We start from the raw sequence: 20,676 nt of genomic DNA, 5'->3' as shown, positions 1-20,676 counted from the left end.
TTTAGTCTTTAGCAGTTTATAGCATTGAAGCATGTTTTCGCTGAACCTGGCTGCTTTTCAGGTGGTCTAACTCTATAATTCTAACATGATATATGTCAACAGTTTAGGTGAGCATGTTTAGTAGGGGTGTGCAGGGAAATCTTCCATACCCCAGTGAGGAGTAACTAATCTTTGTGTCCCACCCAGTGAGTTGTAAGTGCATCCCCGCTGACTGTTTCCTGTCTGTTTCTAAGCTTTCCTTGTTGTTCTAGCTATTCTAGTTTTGTTTGTTTGTTTGTTTTGAGGGGTTTCTGTTTTTACAAATTTAAAACTATCAAAGTGGTGCAGCAAGTTAAGCTGTTGCATGAGCCGCCTACATCCCGTATTGGAGTGCCAGTTTGAGTCCTGGCTACTCCACTTGTGGTCCAGCTTCCTACTGATGGATCCTGGGAAGCAGCAGGCGATGGCCCAAGAACTTGGGTGCCTGCCACCCACATGGGAAAAATGAATGGAGTTTCTGGTTCCCAGCTTTGGCCTGGCTTTTAAAAACATTTGGAGAATGAACTAATGGAAAAAAGATCTCTGTCTCTCCACTTTCAAACAAATAAAAATTACACAAATAAAAGGTTTTTTTCTTTCTTTTAAGTTCATCCAAACTCACTATGGTCCTGACAAGAAGCCAGAAGTGCAGGTGTGCAAGTCAGGCACAAGGAGACCGTGCCAGGATCCCTTTGCACACAACACCTACCAGGTGCTCTCAGGGGAGGAAGCGCACAAACAGGATCCAAAGCCTGTCCCACCCAGCCCAGGGGAACAAAGAAGGAGGAGCAGAAAGGGAGACAGAGATCAAACACTTAACGGTTTAGCTATCACCAGCAGACAAGTCACTACTGGGCACATTTGTTAGTCAGTAAAAAACAGGTTGTGTAAGGACACAGCTACTGCTCATTCTTCTGTAACAATGTTACGGTTCTCAATTACTTTTCAGTGTCACAACAGGAAACATAAAGCTTAGCTTTATGCAAACACCTGACAGCCTGTTAGGGGGAGATAAAGAGAAAGCTGGAAGAAGTGGGAGAAGACTGGTTTCAGATTATAAAAGGGAAAGGAAATATGCAGGACCAAGAGGTGAAGACAATGAAGTAAGAATTGGGAAGGAAAAGGAACAGAAATCCCACATCATACCTCATCCCCTGAAGCTTAAGGAGGGTCAGAGGCCTCAATTCTCATCAGCAGATCCACGTCCCCTCCCCTGCACTCAACACCCCCAACACGCCCATCTGTCCAAGTTCCCCACTACAGATTCTTGTCCATAACCAAGTACTCTCCCTGCCACCTGCCTGACGCCAACCCTGCCCCTGGGAGGGATGCCAGCCAGAAACATGGGAGGATTAAAGAAGTGAGGGCTGGGAAAGGGACCCCTTTCTCATGCAGAACATTCTATAGAAACACACAGTCTGAGGCTCTGCTGCGCCAGGCAAGGAGGCCCTTCTTCAGCTGGCAAATGCGGAAGCTTTGCAGGTGCTTGGCCAAAGTCCCTTGAAGATGCACCCTGAAACACCCTCCACTGCTACCCTGCTCCTTGTGGGAAGTCTCCATCAGGGACAGCTGTAGCTCTGGCCTACACCAGGGAGTATTGGTTTGGAGCTGGTTGACCAGATGGCTCGGGATAGCCACAGCAGTGAAGCTTCTAAGAACAGGTGGGTGGGGAAGAAAACTTTCTGTTCTGGTGAAGCCACATTACTAGTGGTTGCCTGGCTGTCTGTGGATGCTGGAGGAAACCAAACAAATCCTAAAGAGAGTTCAGTGACGAAGGAAATGACTCCAGTGATGAGCACAGCAAGGGCAGACACTGGGACACCTGGCCAAAGCTTCAAATGCTTGCCTTACTACGACCATGGGACCTCGGGTGGCAGCCTTTCACCTTTTGTTTCTGAAATTATCCTAAATTCAGACTTCCCAAGAACAAGGACAGCCCCTGCCACTCTGTATCCAAAATCCCTGTCTGTTAACATGTGTGCTTTCTATTAGCCTCTGAAAATGGAATATGCTGACACTTACCCCTAGTTTAGTATTTCCTAAAGACAAAGACACGCCTTTATATAACCACAGCATAATGACAGAAATCAGAAAATTAACATTCCTTGGACATTGGTATTGAATCTGAAGACCTTGTACAAATGTCTCTAGTAGTTCCAGTGATGGTCTTGGAACAAAAAAACAAAAACATTATTTTTGTTCCAGAGTAGTTCAGCCCCTGATCACATGTGGAATTTACTGGCAGGTCCCTTTAGCTGCCTTAAATCTGAACAAGTTCCTTGATTTTCCATGACCTCTGCATTTTTGGAAAGCACAGGGTGATGGATTTGCAGAATGTCCCTGGGTTAGGGTTTGTCTAAGGTTCTCCATGATTACAGTCTGTCTAGTCATGCTACTGCGCTTTTTATTTATTTATTTATTTTTTTTTTGAGTAAGCCAGGTTACTCCACTGTAAGTTGCTATATTCCCTTGGTAATATTTAAGAACCTTGATGGGAGAGACTGAGAAATTAAAAAGAGTCTGACTTTCATCAGGTCTACATGCTTCAAGGCCGACTGATGGATTCTTAAAGGAGAAGAATAAAATTGTGTGTGTGATCAAAAACATTCAAACCTCCAGCTGGATACAAAAGCAGCTGGAAAGCAAGAGTTAACATGTGAGATTCCCATCAGATTTCACTCCCCCCCAAAAAAACTCAATTAATGTTCACTCTTTGCTATTAAGACACACACACACATACCCCCTCACAACCTGCTTTGGAGAATATATAAGAGTGAGAGGATGCAGCTTCTTTCTTGGTCTGCTCTACCTTCTAGAAACTTTGCCATTCCATTTGCAGATGTCCAGCAGCAATGCTGGGGGGGGGGCGGAGGGCTGTACTCAGGAACTCCTAATCCACTGTGGTATAGTACAGGCAACCACATTTAAACACAGAATATGGGCACACACTTGGCCTAGCAATCAAGATGCCAATTAAGGTGCCCAAGTTCCACACCAGAACACCTGGCTCTGATGGCTGGCTCTCTGGTCTGCAGTGACAAGGGTTCCAGGGACTGAGTCCCTGCTGCCCACATGTGATTAATTAAGGTGTGGGCTCCCAGTTTTGGACCCAGCCCAGCCCAGTCACTGCTGCTATTTGGAGAGTAAACCAGAGGACAAGGGGCACTCTCTCCCTCTCTTTCTCTACTTCAGCCATTTGAATAAATCAGTCAAAATGAAAACCAAAAAACAACTCAACTCTACTGCCTCAGCCTCTGACACAACTAGCCTTAGCAACTCCAAGGCACCTTACGCAAGAAACATTGTTAAAGCTCTGTTATCATAAAGCTGGACTCTACAGAAAACACAGAAACGCAGAAAGAAGGCTTAGAAACCACAGTTATCTGACCATCCAGTGACACTCACCATGAACACTCTGGTCACTATGGTCTATCAGCCCTGCTCTAGGCACCTTCCATGTCCTCATGAGTGGGCCCAGACTTTCTGCTCCAGGCGTTAAGCTGGGCTCCAGCAGGAATGAAGTCCTATAACAAAAGACTGCCTACTTTTCTTGATTGTGCCAAGAACGGTTATAACCAGAATTACTACAATATCACTGGAGATGTGTAATTTCATCACACACAATGGTTGCCTTAGAACAAAGGGGGGAAACTTTTTTTCTGCCAAGGGCCATTTGGGTATTTATGATATTATTCGCAGGCTATACAACATTCTCAACTTAAAGATTAACCTGCTACAGACAGTCCTAACTGCAGCTGCCTTGGCAGAGCCAGACCAAGTCATACTGCAGGCCTTACACCACCCACTGGATGAGGGTTCCCTGCTCCTGCCTTAGAGTGTCAGGGCTTGAGTCTCACATAGAGCCTCCATTGAGAAGGGCTGGTATGTTCTAGAATTTGTTCTGTTCACCTGATAATCCTTTAAACAAACACTGAATGGTCACCTTCTCCACAGCCCTCCACAGCCCTGGAGTCAGGCACTGGGGACATAAAGACGGTACCTTTCCTCTTTAAATGAAAAATCTAAGAGGAATAGTGAGATTAGTCAAATATTCAAAACACCAAACGATATTATGCCAGAGTCATCACCAGCTGCCTGACCTTCCTGGATGGGTACCCACGGGCTCCATCAGAGTCGCCCTGAGGAGGTGATGTGTACATGGGTCCTTGCAGGATGGGTAAGACATCAGAGACAGGAAAAGAGGAGCAGCTGCTCCAGATGGCAGGAAGGGTTGGCAAAGGGAAAAGGTAGGTGTTTGCAGAGGCCAGATCCTAGAGGGCCTGGGACAAGGGCGGACAGAGGGCACTAAGGGGAACTAAACCCTCCAAAGGAAGGTGGAGGTAAACAGTTCATAGGGAGAGTGGTGAGACCACATTGGGCCAAGCAAAGCCAAGGGATGAAGCAGTCAGGGGACCACTGAGGAATGACCCAGAGCCAAGAAGTCCCGAGGAGGCGACCAGGGGTACAGAGAAGGATGTCACAGAAGCTGAGCCAGGAGGTGCTGTCCTTATGTGCTAGGCCAGTGGAGATCTGGCCTGCTTAACACATTCAGGTTGTTCATGGTGAGAGTTGCGGGGGCCACCCAAGAAGGCTTCAAAGGCTGGGTGTCCTTGTGACAAATTCAGGACAGAAGTGAGAGCAGCCCCCAGAGAAAAAGACAAGAGGGAGCAAGATTTGCCTTTGGGAACAAAGGGAGGAAGCTGCACCTCCAGGGCCTGGGGCTCACGTGACAGCTCTCAGATGGGGACCCATGTGATAGCACACAGGAGACAAGGGCAACCCTATGGATGTCCCAAGTACTAGCAAGATCTGGAAGCTGGACTTTACACAATGATTTCCCCCATTACCTAAAGAAGTCTTCAGGCACACTAGAGGACACCTGATGGGAGAAAGAGCAAGTCGGTGAAACTGACAGCTAAAAAAACCAACCCAAGGTCCTGGTCTGAACAGCCTCAGATGGGGACCTTTCCTGAAACTTGATTAGCAAACAGGGGGAGATGATGGGGAAAATCTGCCAGCAAATCCTAAAACAGCCAAGACTAGCTATCCCTGCAAGATGAAGAGTAACAGTTTCTAAGACTCTGGAATGACTGTGCCAATCCTGGAAAAACATTCTTGGGCAGCAACTGGCCAGTGGGTGAGGAAGAGGACTGGATGGTGTGTGAGTTGCTAGGCAGCACTGATGGTAAGCTGTGGTATTTAGTCATCCAACTGGTCCCATAGGATCAGACTAGTCACACACAGCCTGGAGTCAAGGCAGTGATGACCCAGGAAAGGAACTGCAGGGACAGTGGTTGAGGACAACCTGGAGTTAGGCAGCATTTGGCAATTGAGGAAAATAAAGACTTGATAGAGGAAATAAAAGATTTTGGGCCACTTTGAAATCAGAACAAGTTAAACATGCTCAAATGTCTAAAACCAGCAACATATATTTAGGTTTGCAGGAGCCATGACGGAGATACATGATTTTCTTTTACATGTCAGACATTCCTCTCCCCAAATTTGGGAAACCAGCATTTGGGAAGGCTGGTGAAGAGACATGCCAGTTTTTTTCTTTTTAAAGATTTATTTATTTTTATTGGAAAGGCAGATATACAGACAGGAGGAGAGACAGAGAGGAAGATCTTCCATCCAATGGGTCACTCCCCCAGTGGCCACAATGGCTGGAGCTGAGCCAATCCAAAGCCAGGAGCCAAGAGCTCTTCCGGGTCTCCCACGCGGGTGCAGGGTCCCAAGGCTTTGGGCCATCCTCGACTGCTTTCCCAGGCCATGAGCAAGGTGCTGTATGGGAAGCACGGCCGCCGGGATTAGAACCGGTGACCATATGGGATCCTGGCACGTGCAAGGAAAGGACTTCAATTGCTACGCTACCGTGCCGGGCCCGAGACATGCCAGTTTTTAAATCATACAAGCCATCTCTCATCCAATATGGAGTGCACGCATGGGGACACAGCAAGAAGCAACTGGACAAAGTCCCTCCTTCATAAAGCTTACACAATCTCATTCTCAAAAGAGACAAATAGCTCAATCCCCAGTGAGTGTTATTTTCAGTTTCATTTATTTTACATTTGAGCAGATTTGATGTGTGTGTGTGTGTGTGTGTGTGTGTGTGTGTGATGCCTTGAGGAAGAAAGGTTTCTGCTGGGAACCGAATGAGAATCTCAATAGGATGGAAGAGGCAGGTGTCATAGGCACAGCAGGTACCCAAAGGCAGAACTCTGAGTATAGTGTGGCTGAAGCGGCCAGCCCCAGAGGGCACCACATACTGAGGGCATACAAAGCAAGAATCCCGTGCCTTAGGGAGCTGGCACAATATCCTAAGAACAAAAAGATGCAACCTGGAGTGGGGGGCAGGTTTATGGCAGAACTGGATTTTGAGGCTGCTTTTGAGGTGAGCTAGCCCTCCTGTGAGGCAGGGCTTATTTGGAGGGTGCTGTGGAGAGACCCAGGGGAGCAATGAGGGTGGTGCCTGGGCATGCACACCCGGCCAGGGACCAGGGCATCTCAGCCACTCAGATCCTCTTCCTTATCTTGATCAGGTGGGAGTGTCCTATGAGTCACCAAGACATGCTACCATTGCTCCAGAGACCACCTCCAGGCTGGACTGCCTAAGCCTGAATCCTGGCTTGGCCCTCCAGACTGGCTCAGTCCCTCAATCTCTCTGTGCCTTGATACGCCTGTGTGAAAAATGGGGATAATGACAGTACTCAGCCACAGAGCGCTATGGTGAAAATGAAGCTATTACTTGCATCTATAACATCTTTTTTTTTTAAAGATTTATCTATTTTTATTACAAAGTCAGACATACAGAGAGGAGGAGAGACAGAGAGGAAGATCTTCTGTCCGATGATCCACCCCCCCAAGTGAGCCGCAACGGCCAGTGCTGCGCCGATCCGAAGCCGGGAACCAGGAACCTCTTCCAGGTCTCCCACACGGGTGCAGGGTCCCAAGGCTTTGGGCCGTCCTCCACTGCCTTCCCAGGCCACAAGCAGGGAGCTGGATGGGAAGTGGAGCTGCCGGGATTAGAACCAGCGCCCATATGGGATCCCGGCGCACTCAAGGAGAGGACTCTAGCTACTAGGCCACGCCACTGGGCCCTGCATCTATAACATCTATACATACACACACATGCGTGTGCATGGGAGACCCGCAAGAAGCTCCTGGCTTCAGATTGGCTCACCTCCAGCCATTGCAGCCTCTTGGGGAGTGAACCAGAGGATGGAACATCTTTGTCTCTCTCCTGTATTAATCTGCCTTTCTAATAAAAACAAGTAAATCTTTAAAACAAAACAAAAAAAACAAACAGCTTATAAATTTTCATCTTCTTGGGAAACCCTGACTCTTTGCTTTAATTTTTTAAACGTAGCTACTAGAGGTTTTTAAATTACAGGTGTGGCTCAAGTAACAGTTTCTGTGGGTGGATAAGGCTAAGTACAAAACAGCCACTAAGCTCTGGGAGACGAAGAACTTGAATACAAAAAGCGACAACTGGAGAGAAGAAAAGATTGAGGCCACATCATTGCTGGCGGAGTCTAGGTTAGAAAGACCAAGATATTTGTAAAAAGCAGAAACAAGATAGAGGAAAATGTAAGCAGAGGCTGAGGAGGAGAGAGGAATGCTGGAGAAAGAAAAACCACATGTCTAACAGAAAAATTACCGCTACTAGGAACTCAATATTCATAATACCCACTTAATTAGGAAAATGACACACAATTTTTAACAGCCCTAATGGTTCCAAATAGACCTTGATCGTGTTATTTTTTCTTTTTTATTTATTATCAAATCTACCAAATCCCATCACATAATTCCAGAGGTGAAAAACTGAAAGAAAAATTATAGAGAGGGGTGTGTGTGTGAGAGAAAGTACGGCTATAAGAGCCTATGGACCACCTGAAAACAATGTCAGATACTTTCTCATACAATAAGAAAACAAAGAGGTCTTCTATGGCTCAAAAGCCCAAACCAAAAATGGGCTTGTGCATTGTACATGGTCCTGGGGCATTCTGCAGCAGAAATTGCGAGCAGCAGGTATGAGATGCAGATCTAAAGTGTAAAAAGTTCCGTGGTATAAAGGTTCATGGAGGAGTGAGTAGCTGGGACAGGTCAGGCAGTCTGATCACACTCTCCCTCCAAGTCAGGAGCTCACAGAGCTAAATGGCTCCTTACAGTTCAGCCTGCCCTGCCACCTGACCTGGGGGGACAGTAGGGGCCACAGGTGAGGGTGCTTTCCAAGACCAGCCTGCATGCGGTCACAGCTTCACCGACTCTCCCAGCGACTCCTGGGAACTTCCAGTGGAATGACTAGAAAACTAGAACCAAGTCATTCCACCTGTGGCTCCCCCAAATGAGCAACACATAAAACCCGTGAACTGGCAGTGCCACTCTTGGAGAGGGACCCAGCAGGAACACATTGCCAGGTGTTAGTAAATCCAGGCTTCTGTGAGCTCCCAGGCAGCACTACAACAACAGCCAAAGACAAAACTATTGTGCTGTCCACGGACAGTGCATGGGCAGTAACAGGGATCATGCCTTAACCACGGTCAGCGTGGGGGTAGGGTGGGGGAGACGACTCCTCCCAGAAACCCAGCATACAGCAGAAGGCAGAGGGATGAGCAGGGGGTGTCCCTGGAGGAGGCAGCACCTGGAAGGGAGCATGTGGGGTACTCCTGAAGGCCTCTCCATGTTCTGGTTCTTAATCTGAGTGTACGGGTATGCTCAGTTTAGAAACTTGACTGCACAAGACACTTAACAGTGTCCGCTGCCTAGTATCTGTGGCACCCTTAAAAAGTAGCTTTGGCTGGCTAGCGTCCAGGCTTGCTTTTCTCCTGTACCCATACACATTCCCCTTTGTACCACACCCCCCAAATCACATGTGACTAAGCGGAGTCTTTCCAAGAACTGCAGGTCACCATCCATATTTATGGCTTCCTCCCACACCAGGACTATGGTTCACCTCCAGGGCTGATATCCTCACTTATGCCACCTGCTTGGGAAGCAAGGGATGTCAGCCCTTGTTTCTCTGCCCTCAGCACTTAGGAAGTTAGTATTATCATCAATGTGTGGATGTTCCCAATTGTTTTATTCTGCCAAAGCTTCTGGGCTAGACCAAAAGCACAGAAGCTGCCCTCCACAGACAGCTCTAATTAAATTTCAACTATCAGAAACTACAAGCACAGAGGGGGACAGCCTTGTCCTTCTCCCAAGGACCCAGCCTGGCCTCCAGCACCTGCTGTGCCTCACACAAAGTTCTTTATTGCCCAGCCATCAGCCAAAACCCTACCTGTTCTAGATCTTCTCCTCACTGCTACAAACAGCCCCACAGGAAAACTAGGGGGAATGGAGGCAGAGGCCCACAGAACAAAGAAAGTTCTTATTTTGCCTTGAAGACAGTTTAAAACTACACCAGCCATTTATTTTGATAACATGGAGCAATCTGCAGTTTGTGCCAAAGTTATAAGTTTTTTGCAAAATAGTAGATATGAGCTTTGAGAACATTCCACCTCCCATAAATCCTTCCCTCACTCTCTTTCCATAAGCCTCAGATAAGTCTTCTTATCTGACCCATTTCTTTTCCTGCCTGGAAGAAGGAACACTCCCAGTCATTACCAAGACTCCAAGGATCATTTCAGCAAGCTCCAGCTCCCCCATGTTAGACATACCCGAAAAGGACTCCCAACAGGAACAGGTGTTCAAAGCCCACCTCCTAGACCGGAATGCCTGCGTTCCAGTCTTGGCCCTGATTCCAGCTTCCTGCCAATGGGCACGTGGGAGGTAACAGGTAATGGCTCAAATATTTAGATGGAGTTTTCTCTACTCTTCGCTTCAGCCTGGCCCAGCCCCAGCTGCTGTGGGTATTTGGACAGGCAACCAATGGGAAGATCGCTTTTCATGTGTGTGACTATGCCTTAAAACAAACAACAAAAACAAAAAAATAAACAAAAAACCACCTCACACAGCTTTCACAGTTCACTGTCTTGGGGCTAGCACCAGTTGGAATTCAGGTGATTCCTGGCTCTGCTACCAGAAATGCTGGGCACCATCCTGAGCTGCCAAGCCTTCAGGATTACCCCAGGGCACGAACCACAACCCCACCTGAGGGGATCTGCGTCTGGAACTTTGCACCCAGCAGAGATGGGTCTCTCCCAGTTTCAGGCCCCAGACCAGGATAAGCAGTCCTAAGCCAACGCCAGGGTGGGCTGCATGCTAGCTAGCAAGCGACCAGCTTCCTTCTTCTTATGGCCCCAACACCCAGCACAGACCTAGACTCCAGGAACAAGGAACCTACAGGTTTCAGACAAAGCCCGCAGGTAAAACCTTCTTCCCTTTTAATCGAACAGACACCTGATTAGGCAAAGACCACGCCAAGAATTAAAACGGGAACGTATAACGTGCTGTGGGAGTCCACCAGTAGTTCTGCTCGTGGGCATATTGTTCAAGGCCAGAACAGCAAAACCGGGGTCCCAGAGGGGCCATGGCCGTCAGTAGGGGAAGTTCCCCCCACCAAGGACGGACCAGGAGCCTGAGTCCCCTCCCCGTCGCCCCTGTGCCCCCGTAGGCCTATCCTGTCTGCCAAGGTCAGCAGCCGGTGTCGGGCAGGCTCAGTGATCCTCTCTGTTCCGCTGCGCTTCTCCAGCGATACTCTAGCAGGCAGCCTTGCCCCCAAAGAGCCAGCGCCGCCGCTTACGGTGCCAGAGACACCAAAAGGTCGCCCCAACCCGTCTCCTCCGCAGGGCTGGCCGCAGAGAGGGGGCGGGGAAGGTCACTGGCGAATGTCTACCGGCAGACACCACACACATCACGCCCTCGTTCTGGACGCGCAGGGCGGTTTTCAGGAGCCGCCGGCGTGGTGCGCACGAAGGTTCCCCAAGCCCGTCCCAGAGAAACGAGCTGAACTCAGGCGCTGCAGGCTCGGAAGCGTTCAGCAATGAATTAAACCCCGGGCCGCTGCGCAAAGCGGTGGGAGAAAGGAGCCACCCGCACACAGGGACCTGACAGCCCGGCGGCTCGCCCTGGCCCTCCCTCCGGCCGGTCCACACCTGCGCCTGCCGCGGCACCCCTGACCAGATCCACCACGCCGCCCCAGGCCACGCGCGCGACCCCTCTGCCCGCGCCCCTACCACAAGCGCCTCGGGGCGCCGTTCCCTGTGTGCTGCCCGCCCAGGCCGGGGCGGAGTCGCGGGGCCCAGCCTGGCGAGCAAAGGAACTGGTCCAGGTGGCCGCCGCCCCTAGCCCGCGGGCCGCTGTTACACAGAGGAGGGGGATGCGCCACGTACCTCGGCCGGCAGGTGCCGCCGCCGCTGCCGCCTGGGTGCGCGACCGCAGGCGAGGCCACTCCACGCAGCCCGCCGTCGTCGCGCGCATACTAGGCAGGGGGCGCCGGCCGGCCGCCAGCCCGGGGCCTCGAGCCCCCGCCTGCCCCCGGAGCCGCGCTCGCGCCCATTCAGCCCCGAGCCGAACGCTGCCCCGCGCGGATGCGGAGGAGGGCCGGGAGGCGGGGCGGGGCGTCACGAGGACGCAGGAGGCCAATCGGAGCGCTCGAGGGCTCCCGCGGCGGCTCCGCCTCCGGGGCGCTGGGCTCCCCCCATCCCTCCATCCGCCCGGCGGTGCTGAAGGGGAGCAGGGCGCCCCCAGCGGGGACTCACCGCGGGCCGCGGGCTCGGTTCGGGCAGGGTCGGGTCAGGGGTCCCGGGCGCTCACTCACTACCGTCCTGCGCTCTCACGCGGTTGCATGGGTGAATACACAAAGGGAACAAAAGATGCGTTTGCACGGGTTATGGACTCGCTGCTGCGCATAGGACTGGTAGCTGCTGAGGCGGTGAATGAAGACTCTGTACAGTGACGTGCTTTGCTTGCCAGCTGGCTCCTGTTCCTCAGCAGATTGTTGGGGACCCGCAAGACATCCACAAGGGCCGGCTATGTGTGTCTGGGAACTTGCAATAATTTTTTTATGGACTTCCACGTGTAGGAGAAAAGGAGAGCGCTAATGGCCGGACAATGCACTAGCTTGACCTATGCGGTTGGTTGAGGCCTCCAGAGTAGCACTGAGTTTTCCTGGGTCATTGGGCATGTTTAGTGGCAAAGCCAGGATCAGAACCTGGACTCGGGGTACTCACTGCCATGCTTTCAGAGCCCCCTCCCTTGGTTCTGGAGGGGTAAAAGCATGAATATTAGGAACCCTGTTACTGCTGTAACCCAGCAAACCGCCTGCAGCTTTTTTGTGCCTGAAATTTTGTTGGCTCTTGAGTGAAACTGGTAAATTGGTCAAGACATCCTTGGAGGCCACCGGCCACAAAGCATCGATGTTGTGTGCCCAGGAACTTCCTAGACACCAAGCCCAGTACATTTGCACAAACCAAAGAGCTTCACCAGTCTTCTTTGCAGTAGCTTGCCTATCTCTGCTCTCCCCTCCAAGCCCCTCAGCTCTGCGCACCTCTCCCCCAACCCATGGGGCTGGGTTGGTACTGGAAGAAATGGGGTGTCTGGGGAATGGAGGTCAGGAGGGAAACTTGGGAAGAGAAAGAGTGAGGGAACTCTGCTTTGACACACTCTAAATGATTCCAAGGTGAAGACACTGGATGCATGTTGGGAGGTTGAAGGACAAGCCCTCCCTGGGTGATCTGAATCCAGTGGGTTGTCAAGGTCAGCCAGGGAGAGCAGCTGCCTGGGGTGGCAACAGCTGCAAAGCAGAGAATGTGATGCACCTCACCCTCTTCTCTAGGACACCAGCCAGATGCTCCTTCAGCACGCCTTGCCTCAGCTGCGCCTGTGCTTGTCTCCCAGGCTGTCCCTGGGATTAGAGCCAGGTCCTGATAAATTGCCTGCCAGGGAAGTCAGCAGCACCCTGGCTTGGAAAGGTGGGTGCAAAATGGAGGGTGGCGAATGCATAGCAACCTTATGTCCCAGTCTCATGGCTGAAACAGGTGTTAAATACCTGCTACCTGGTTCACTCCACCCGCTGGACGGGAGGAGAGGTTGATCCACGTTGCAGTTCTGTCCCTAAAGTTCCTGTGTCCCAGCCCCAGAGTTATCCTCAGCTGCTGCTCTGGGTACAGGCAGAGATCCTCAAATAGGGCACAGGATCAGCCACCAGATTGCAAAGCCTTCCTGGCACATCTTGAATTTGGAGGCTGAGCTCAGAGAAGCTTCTAGACATTGCTTTTACCTATAAATCTAGGACAGCAACTGTGATGCCATGATTCTTCATTTCTTCTGCTTCTTATTTTTGTCAGTTTGGTAGCAGACATAGTAGTTGCTCCCAACATCCACCTTGGCTTCCAATGACATAGCCTTTGTCCTACTGTATAGGGAACTGTGCTTGGTCAAAGCCAGCGGTTCTTGAAATGTGTTCCAGGGAACCTTTAAAGTTCCTGAGGATCTGGAGGTAAAAACATCTAGTAATAATCTAAGAGATTCCTTGGTACACTGATGGTAGCAAGATGGACAAAACAGCTGGCCCCCTCCTTTGCACAGTCAGGGCACCCGAGTGATCAAAATCTCTCATAAGCATAGTTTTCACATTTTACATAACAAAACAGTACACATAAAAGTGTTTTTGCTACATGCCAATGTGAGATGATTAGGTCAGATCACTTTATAAGGAAAAATGCATGTGCAGTTTTTGGAACTGCAAGCTAAACCAGCTGCTTTTCCTCATGCATTTTTACTCAGGGACACATCTGTCAGACCATGGTCATTCGTACTGGGGTATTCGGCAGACAGTTTCCTGAAAAGGAACTAAGAGAGCCTGTGTCTCCAGGGAAACTATTGCCTGTAGCCAGTGCTGAAAAAAATATCAACTTTGAAGACAAACACAGGATTTTAGAAAACAACATTACCTTAAGCTTGACAGCTTCTCAATGAGATCCATAGTGATATTATTAAATATTACGGATTTTTGGATATTGCATAATATCTACTGTGTTGACATTTGAAATGCCTGTTTATTGTGAATCATTGCTTTGTAAATGATTAGTGCCTGATGTTACTCAGTCATGCTTGCACATGATAAAAACACACTGAAAGTATATACAGGGGGCCAGTGCTGTGAAATATAGGTAAACCTCCACCTGTAGGGCCAGCATCCCGTATGGGAACCAGTTTGCATTCTGGCTACTCCACTTCCAATCCAGCTCCCTGCTTATGGCCTGGAAAAGCCAAGAGGATGATCCCAATCGTTGGGACCCTGTACCCATGTGGGAGACCCAGAAGAATCTCTTGACTCCTGTCTTCAGATTGGCGCAGCTCTGGCTGTTGTGGCCATTTGGAGAGTGAACCAGTAGATGGAAGATCCCTCTCTCTCTCCTTCTCTCTGTGTAACTCTGTCTTTCAAATAAAAAGTTAAAAATAAATGTTGGGCCCGGCGGCATGGCCTAGCGGCTAAAGTCCTGGCCTTGAAAGCCCCGGGATCCCATATGGGCGCCAGTTCTAATCCCGGCAGCTCCACTTCCCATCTAGCTCCCTGCTTGTGGCCTGGGAAAGCAGTTGAGGATGGCCCAATGCATTGGGACCCTGCACCCTCATGGGAGACCCGGAAGAGGTTCCAGATTCCCGGCTTCAGATCGGCGCGCACCGGCCCATTGCGGCTCACTTGGGGAGTGAATCATTGGACGGAAAATCTTCCTCTCTGTCTCTCCTCCTCTGTGTATATCTGGCTGTAATAAAATTAATAAATCTTTAAAAAAATGTTAAAAAAAAAGTACATACAGGCCATGGATTTTAATTTAGCAGTTTGAGAAGTTCATAGATGAAGTTCAGATTTGACAAGGTAACAAGGTACCTCTTATTGAATTTTATAGTAAATGTGCAGTTTTTGTAGCTATGCCATGCCAGAGAATCTACAATTACCATTAGAGATTGTTATTAAAAAAAAACCTCCTCATTAAATTTTGTATCAATATGAAATTAGATTTTATTTGCATATTTCAACCAAAACAATTTGCAACAGATTAAATACAGAAGCAGATATGAAAATGCAGCTGTGTTCTATTAAGCTAGACTCAGAGACTGGAGGAAGATGTTTTGTTTTCAAAGCACCATTCAGGGGTAGGCACTGTGACATTGTGGGCATGTGGCACCAGTAGCCGATAGGAGCACCAATTCATGTCCTGGCTGCTCCACTTCCTATCAAGCTCCCTGCTAACAGGCCTGGAAAAGCAGCAGAAGATGGCCCAAGCATTTGGGCCCCTGTACCCATGTGAGAGACCCCAAAGAAGCTCCTGATTTTGGACAGGCCCATATCTGCCCTTGGGGCCATTAGGGAAAATGAACCAGCAGGTGGAAGATCTCTCTCCCTCTCTCTCTGGATCTACCTTTCAAATAAAATTTAAAAAAAAAAAAATTAAACACCATTGTTCTCACCAATCTTATTTGTTTTGGAACGCTTTCTTCTTTTATCACAATGTTAAAAGCTCTTAAAGATGTCTTGGTTTGAACTTATAATTTGACAATGATCAAGAGATAGAACCTACATGAAAGATTCTTCGGGATCCTTAGTCATTTCTGAAAACTTGCTAGTTGAAGCTTGCTCGTGCAGTCTCAGCCTCCAGCTCACTGTGGTCCCGGGAACCGGCCAACATAATCAGAGGGCACCTTGGGCATTTTATTGGGTGGTGGAGGAGAGCTGCTTCCGTTTTCTTGTTAGACAGGAGCCAGGCACCGACAGCAATCCATTTTGGACTATGAATAGGGCTTACTTTAGGAAGAAGTATTGCCACAAGAAGTTAAGAAGATGAGAAATTGTTTTCTTTATGACATTTTGAGTCACTTATCAAATCTGCCCTTAGACCATCCTACTTGTCTATTGTGGCCACTTGGGGAGTGAACCAGCAGACAGGAGATCTTTCTCTTCGCCTCTCCTTCTCTCTGTAAATCTGCCTTTCAATAAAAATAAATAAATCTTTTTAAAACATATGGAAAACAGAATTCAAATGTAAGTTTATGTGTTACAAAAAATGTGAAATTCATGCAGTTTTTCATTATACAATTTTTAGCAATTTTTGAAGGCCTTCCATGTATGCACTGATTTTACCCCCAAAATTTATTTTTCGTTCATTTTCCATGGCCTTTCAAAAGTATCCTTGCTTTTTTTTTTTTTTTTTTAAGAAAATAGGTGCCTAAGGCCTTGGATTCATCATGCTTTCTAGGGTTTTTGTATTTATCCATCATCACTGCAATAAAGTTAGCTTGTATTAATTAATTAGCTAGGAGAGCTTCCACCCTTTGGTCCACTCCCCAGTTGGCTACAGTGGGGAAGGCTGGGCCAAGCTGAAGCCAGGAACCAAGAACTTCACCTAGGTCTCTCACATGAGTGGCGGGGCCATCCCCTACTTCTTTCTCAGGTGCATTAGCAAGAACTGGGTCAGAAGCAGAGAAGCCAGGACTTGAACTGGTACCCTATATGGGACTCTGGAACCACAGGTGGTGGCTTAATTTGCTATATCACAATGCCAGCCCACAAATTAACTTCTGAAATGACGGTGGAAGGCAGTCTGCCAGTAGAGGAACCTAGCACAGGAAAATGGTTCAAAACAGTGGCAAATGAGTTTGAATAGCAAAAATACAGATTTCAATTTTCTGTTGCTCTTCTGCATTTTCCAAATTGAACACCTTGAGCGTATGTTGCTTTCACATCGACAAAAAAAAAAAAAAAAAAAAATAGAACCTATAGTATTATCTTTCTAATGGCAGAGTGGTGGCACAGTCTTAGAGAGCAGGCCAGAGACTGGGAAACGGCAAGAGAGGCTGGCATTGTGATACAGTGGCCTGAAATGCCAGCATCCCATATGAGTACCAGTTCAAATCTCAACTGCCTGTTTCCAATTCGGCTCCCTGCTGATGGCTGTGGGAAGGCAGTAGAAGATGGCCCATATGCTTGGGCCCCTGCCACCCATGTGGAAGGCACGGATGGAGTGCCAGTCTGTGACTTCAGCCTGGCCCAGCTTTCGGGTGCTGCACTGTTTGAGAAGTGAACCAGCAGATGGAAGAAATCTGTCTTTCTCACTGTAGCTCTCCCATTCCCTCTGTAACTCTCCTTTTCCAATAAATCCTTTGAGAAAGAGAGAGAACTCTTGAGCTAAAACTGGTAGCAGGGGGAAAAAAAGATCTGTAAGATTTGTAAATGGGCTCAAGATACAAATGTCCTTTCTTTCACAGCTTTGCCAACATCCCATCTCACAGATTCAAGTGGATCAACAAGATTCCCCCAAGGGTTAAAGAATCATTCCTTGTGCTTCACATTGGTTGAAATATTTGCAGTTGAAAAAAATAACTAAAAAACAAGGCTAGTGTGAAGATGATGACATTGATACTTGAAAATGATTAAGATATTAGATGACAAAAACATAAAATGAGAATGCCAATTTTATGCCAGCTGAAAGCCTGGGGCCATCTCCTGGGAGAGAAGTTGGAAAAACCAAACAGTTGTGGTGTGAGTGGTGCTGGACTTATGAGTCATTTCTTTCTTTTTCTCCTTTTAAAAAATTTCCTTTAATGTTGTTATGAAGATGTTTTTTGCAATAAGCAAAACTAAGGGGAGTCACTGGCTCAGATTACTGACGTCTCCATGACTTTTCCAGATGGTCTGCTTCTCTTCCCTCTGCTACATGGCCTTCAGCCCACACCATGACAGGGCCTGGCAGCCTCTTGACTGTGCTGATGGGACTGTTTTGGAGGTGACTGGAAGGAAAAGAAGAAAGGAAGGAAGGAAAACGCCACAGGCAGGCCAAATCCAGGATGTCAGTGGAGGAGAGGGGAAAAGGAGAACATATCTTAATTTCACCGTGGATGATGGGGGGTAAGAGGGTGTGGCATCATCTTGCCCTCCTGGTCAGCTTTCACCTTCTGTTGGATGCCTAGCCTGGTGATCCCCTGCTGTCCTTCTCCCAGTGCCCCAGGGACCTCGAGTTCAGCACAGTTAACAGCACAGGCTGTTTGCTGCCCTAAGCACGAAGAAATGGCCCTGGAGCTTTTTCTAGGAATGCTTCCTGTAAGTGGTCAAGGGAGAGGCAGGAGTTGAAATAGAAAAAAAGCAAGGAAAGAGACTTCAGAAATGTCCTGGGAAGGTGGGGCTGTGGGCAGAGGAAGGTTCTGCCCAGGAAGCTGTTCCTTGCAGGCCAAGTCCTGAAAGTGGATAATTTGAGCAAGTCCTCTTGTGCTGTCCACCCTATCCCAGCGTATTTATCACACTGACACTAGCTGAGTGCCTGTCCTCTGCCTATTTTAGGATCCCATCTCAATTTCCTTATCCCCATATCTTAGTAAATGAACCTGAGACTTAGAGGTTAAAGAATGTGTCCAGGGTTACGTGGGGAAGACACAGAAAAGACTCCAGAGCCCCCCCTAAGACATGACACTCACCAGGAAGGGCCAAAGAGACAGGTTCCAACCTAAATCAAAGCACATGAACAAGATCAGTAGCACCACCAGCTGAGACGGTTCTTCACCAAGTTCGTAGAAGGCTGGATGTTTGGCGTGCTGGTTGAGATACCACTTGGGACATCAGCACCCCATTTTGCAGTCTCTGAGCTTGTTTCATCTGGTGAGACAGTCACTGCCATTTGCAAGTGGAGCACAGATGTTGCTGCAGCTTCAGATTTTACAAGAAACGTCAGAAATCTGGATTTGGGAATGACTTCTCTTAGTTTTTAAATGTTAACTGTTTGAAAAAAAAATCATTGCAGAACAGCTCAACACTGGGTAAGGGAAGCAAAACTTCTACACGGACCACCTGAAGATCTGTGCGCTCTGTCTTGAAAGGTAACGATGTGGGAACGCCAGTAGGATGGAGGACAGGTTCAACTGCAGAGATGTGACCCAGTTCTCCCTTATCTCTTGGAGTATTAGCTTGTCTGATCAGGCTTCTGACTTTGCTTTAAATTCAGAGATGCTATCATAGCTCCAACTAGATAGTCAGGTTCTCACTAGCAAGAACTTCCAGTTTCCTAAAAAAAGCTTCCGCAGGACACAGCTGATTGCCTGGCTGTCACTGGGTAGGGCAGAACACAGCTAGAAATAAGGTATCTGTTAAAAAAAAAAAACATACTGGGGGGCCCGGCGGCGTGGTCTAGCGGCTAAAGTCCTCGCCTTGGATGCCCCGGGATCCCATATGGGCGCCAGTTCTAATCCCGGCAGCTCCACTTCCCATCCAGCTCCCTGCTGGTGGCCTGGGAAAGCAGTCGAGGATGGCCCAATGCACTGGGACACTGCACCCGCGTGGGAGACCTGGAAGGGGTTCCTGGTTCCCGGCATCGGATCGGCGCGCATCGGCCCGTTGCGGCTCACTTGGAGAGTGAAACATCGGACAGAAGATCTTCCTCTCTGTCTCTCCTCCTCTCTGTATATCTGACTTTGCAATAAAATAAATAAATCTTTAAAAAAAAAAATACTGGGGGGTGGGATTGGGCTGGTGCTATGGTGCAGTGAGTTAAGTCACCACCTGTATGAATGCTGGTTGGCATGCTGGCTACTCCACTTCCAAGCTCCCTTGGAAAGCAGCGGAAGATGGGCCAAGTGCCTGGGCCCATTCTACCCATGTGGGAGACCTGGATGGAGTTTCTGGCCCAGCCCCAGCCATTGTAGCCATCTTGGATGGGGGGAGGGATGTCAATGAGCCAATAGATGGAAGTTCTTTTTCTCTTTCTGTCACTCTGCCTTTCAAATAAACAAGTACTTTTTTTCAGAAAAAAAAATAGGAGTCTTCAGTCTACTCCCTATGTTTCATTGTCATTGTCATTCTTTCTAGGAAACCTGCACCCTCAGGATTAGGGTTTCCCTTGACTAAAATAGAATGGAATGGGGGCAGTACTGGACAGGTGCGGATTCCTAAAAAGGCCAAAATGTGTGTTCTGTGCCCTTTTAATGCATGCTAGGAATGTTTAAGGATGCCCAAGTTTAACCGCTGCATGCCGCAGCTCTTTTCCTCTTAGTGAAAGAAGTTACAGGTCAAGACCATGGCTGGGCAATGTGTAGTGAAAGCAGATTTGTGGGCCTTCTGACAGCAAATGTAACACTAGGCACAAAGGTAAATGGTAGCAAGGTCAGAGAGCCAGTCCCTCACCTGATTTCCTGGTAGCAAACAAGGAGTAAAGGTTAATGTCAGTTATCTGGTCAACCAGGTCGAACCAAATTTAGCAAAATCTGATTTAGCCATAAGAGCATTGTGAAATGGAATACATTGGCAGAGATCTGCAGCAGTGACTGTGAACTCAGAGTTTGGTACGCCAGCTATAGTCTCTTTATTACACAAGCAAATATACACATAGCTAGCTCTTCAGAAGCATTTGTCAACCTGCCACCTGTGAGATACTCTCTGGTGCCCTTTTTCAGCCATTCCCTTACCTGCTCTTTCTGGGAGGGTGATGCCTCCAGGCTGTGCCACTTGCTCTTCTGTTCTTTGGCTTTTGCCGTATTTGCAGCCATGAGGCACCCGAGGGCAGTTAAGGTTGGGATGTTTATTACACTGGTCTGTACCTTACCCTGCCCCAGCTGGCAGTGGCTGCATAGTTTCTTAACTGTGTCACGCTGAATTCCTCTTTGTATCATCAACACTCACCAAGCTTGACACCAGCCGGCCCTTCGCGGTTCTGTGTTGTAAGGACTGCACTCATTAGCACAAAAGATGTTACCATGGATCACAGATAAATGCTCATCTTAGTAGTCTTT

General features: G+C 48.5%; 1 protein-coding gene and 1 long non-coding RNA gene across 2 annotated transcripts in view; both read right to left on the bottom strand.

Annotated features, from left to right (window-relative positions):
- ST3GAL5 (ST3 beta-galactoside alpha-2,3-sialyltransferase 5) overlaps positions 1-11,495 on the bottom strand; it is a 48,262-nt gene extending 36,767 nt beyond the window's left edge. Inside the window, exon 1 of the mRNA XM_058667672.1 lies at positions 11,292-11,495. Within this exon, the coding sequence (XP_058523655.1) occupies positions 11,292-11,379 (88 nt within the window). The 5' untranslated portion in view covers positions 11,380-11,495. The remainder of the gene's footprint in view (positions 1-11,291) is intronic.
- A 6,022-nt stretch (positions 11,496-17,517) lies between these two features.
- On the bottom strand, positions 17,518-20,472 carry LOC131480955 (uncharacterized). Its single transcript, XR_009245914.1, has 3 exons — positions 20,353-20,472; positions 18,373-18,401; positions 17,518-17,691 (listed from the first exon to the last, which is right to left on the bottom strand). It is a non-coding gene; the product is annotated as an uncharacterized LOC131480955 (long non-coding RNA).
- Positions 20,473-20,676: the final 204 nt, after the last annotated feature.

Source organism: Ochotona princeps, chromosome 8 (genome assembly GCF_030435755.1).
Source record: "Ochotona princeps isolate mOchPri1 chromosome 8, mOchPri1.hap1, whole genome shotgun sequence".
Taxonomy (NCBI): domain Eukaryota; kingdom Metazoa; phylum Chordata; class Mammalia; order Lagomorpha; family Ochotonidae; genus Ochotona; species Ochotona princeps.
This window is presented reverse-complemented; position numbering and strand designations above follow the sequence as displayed.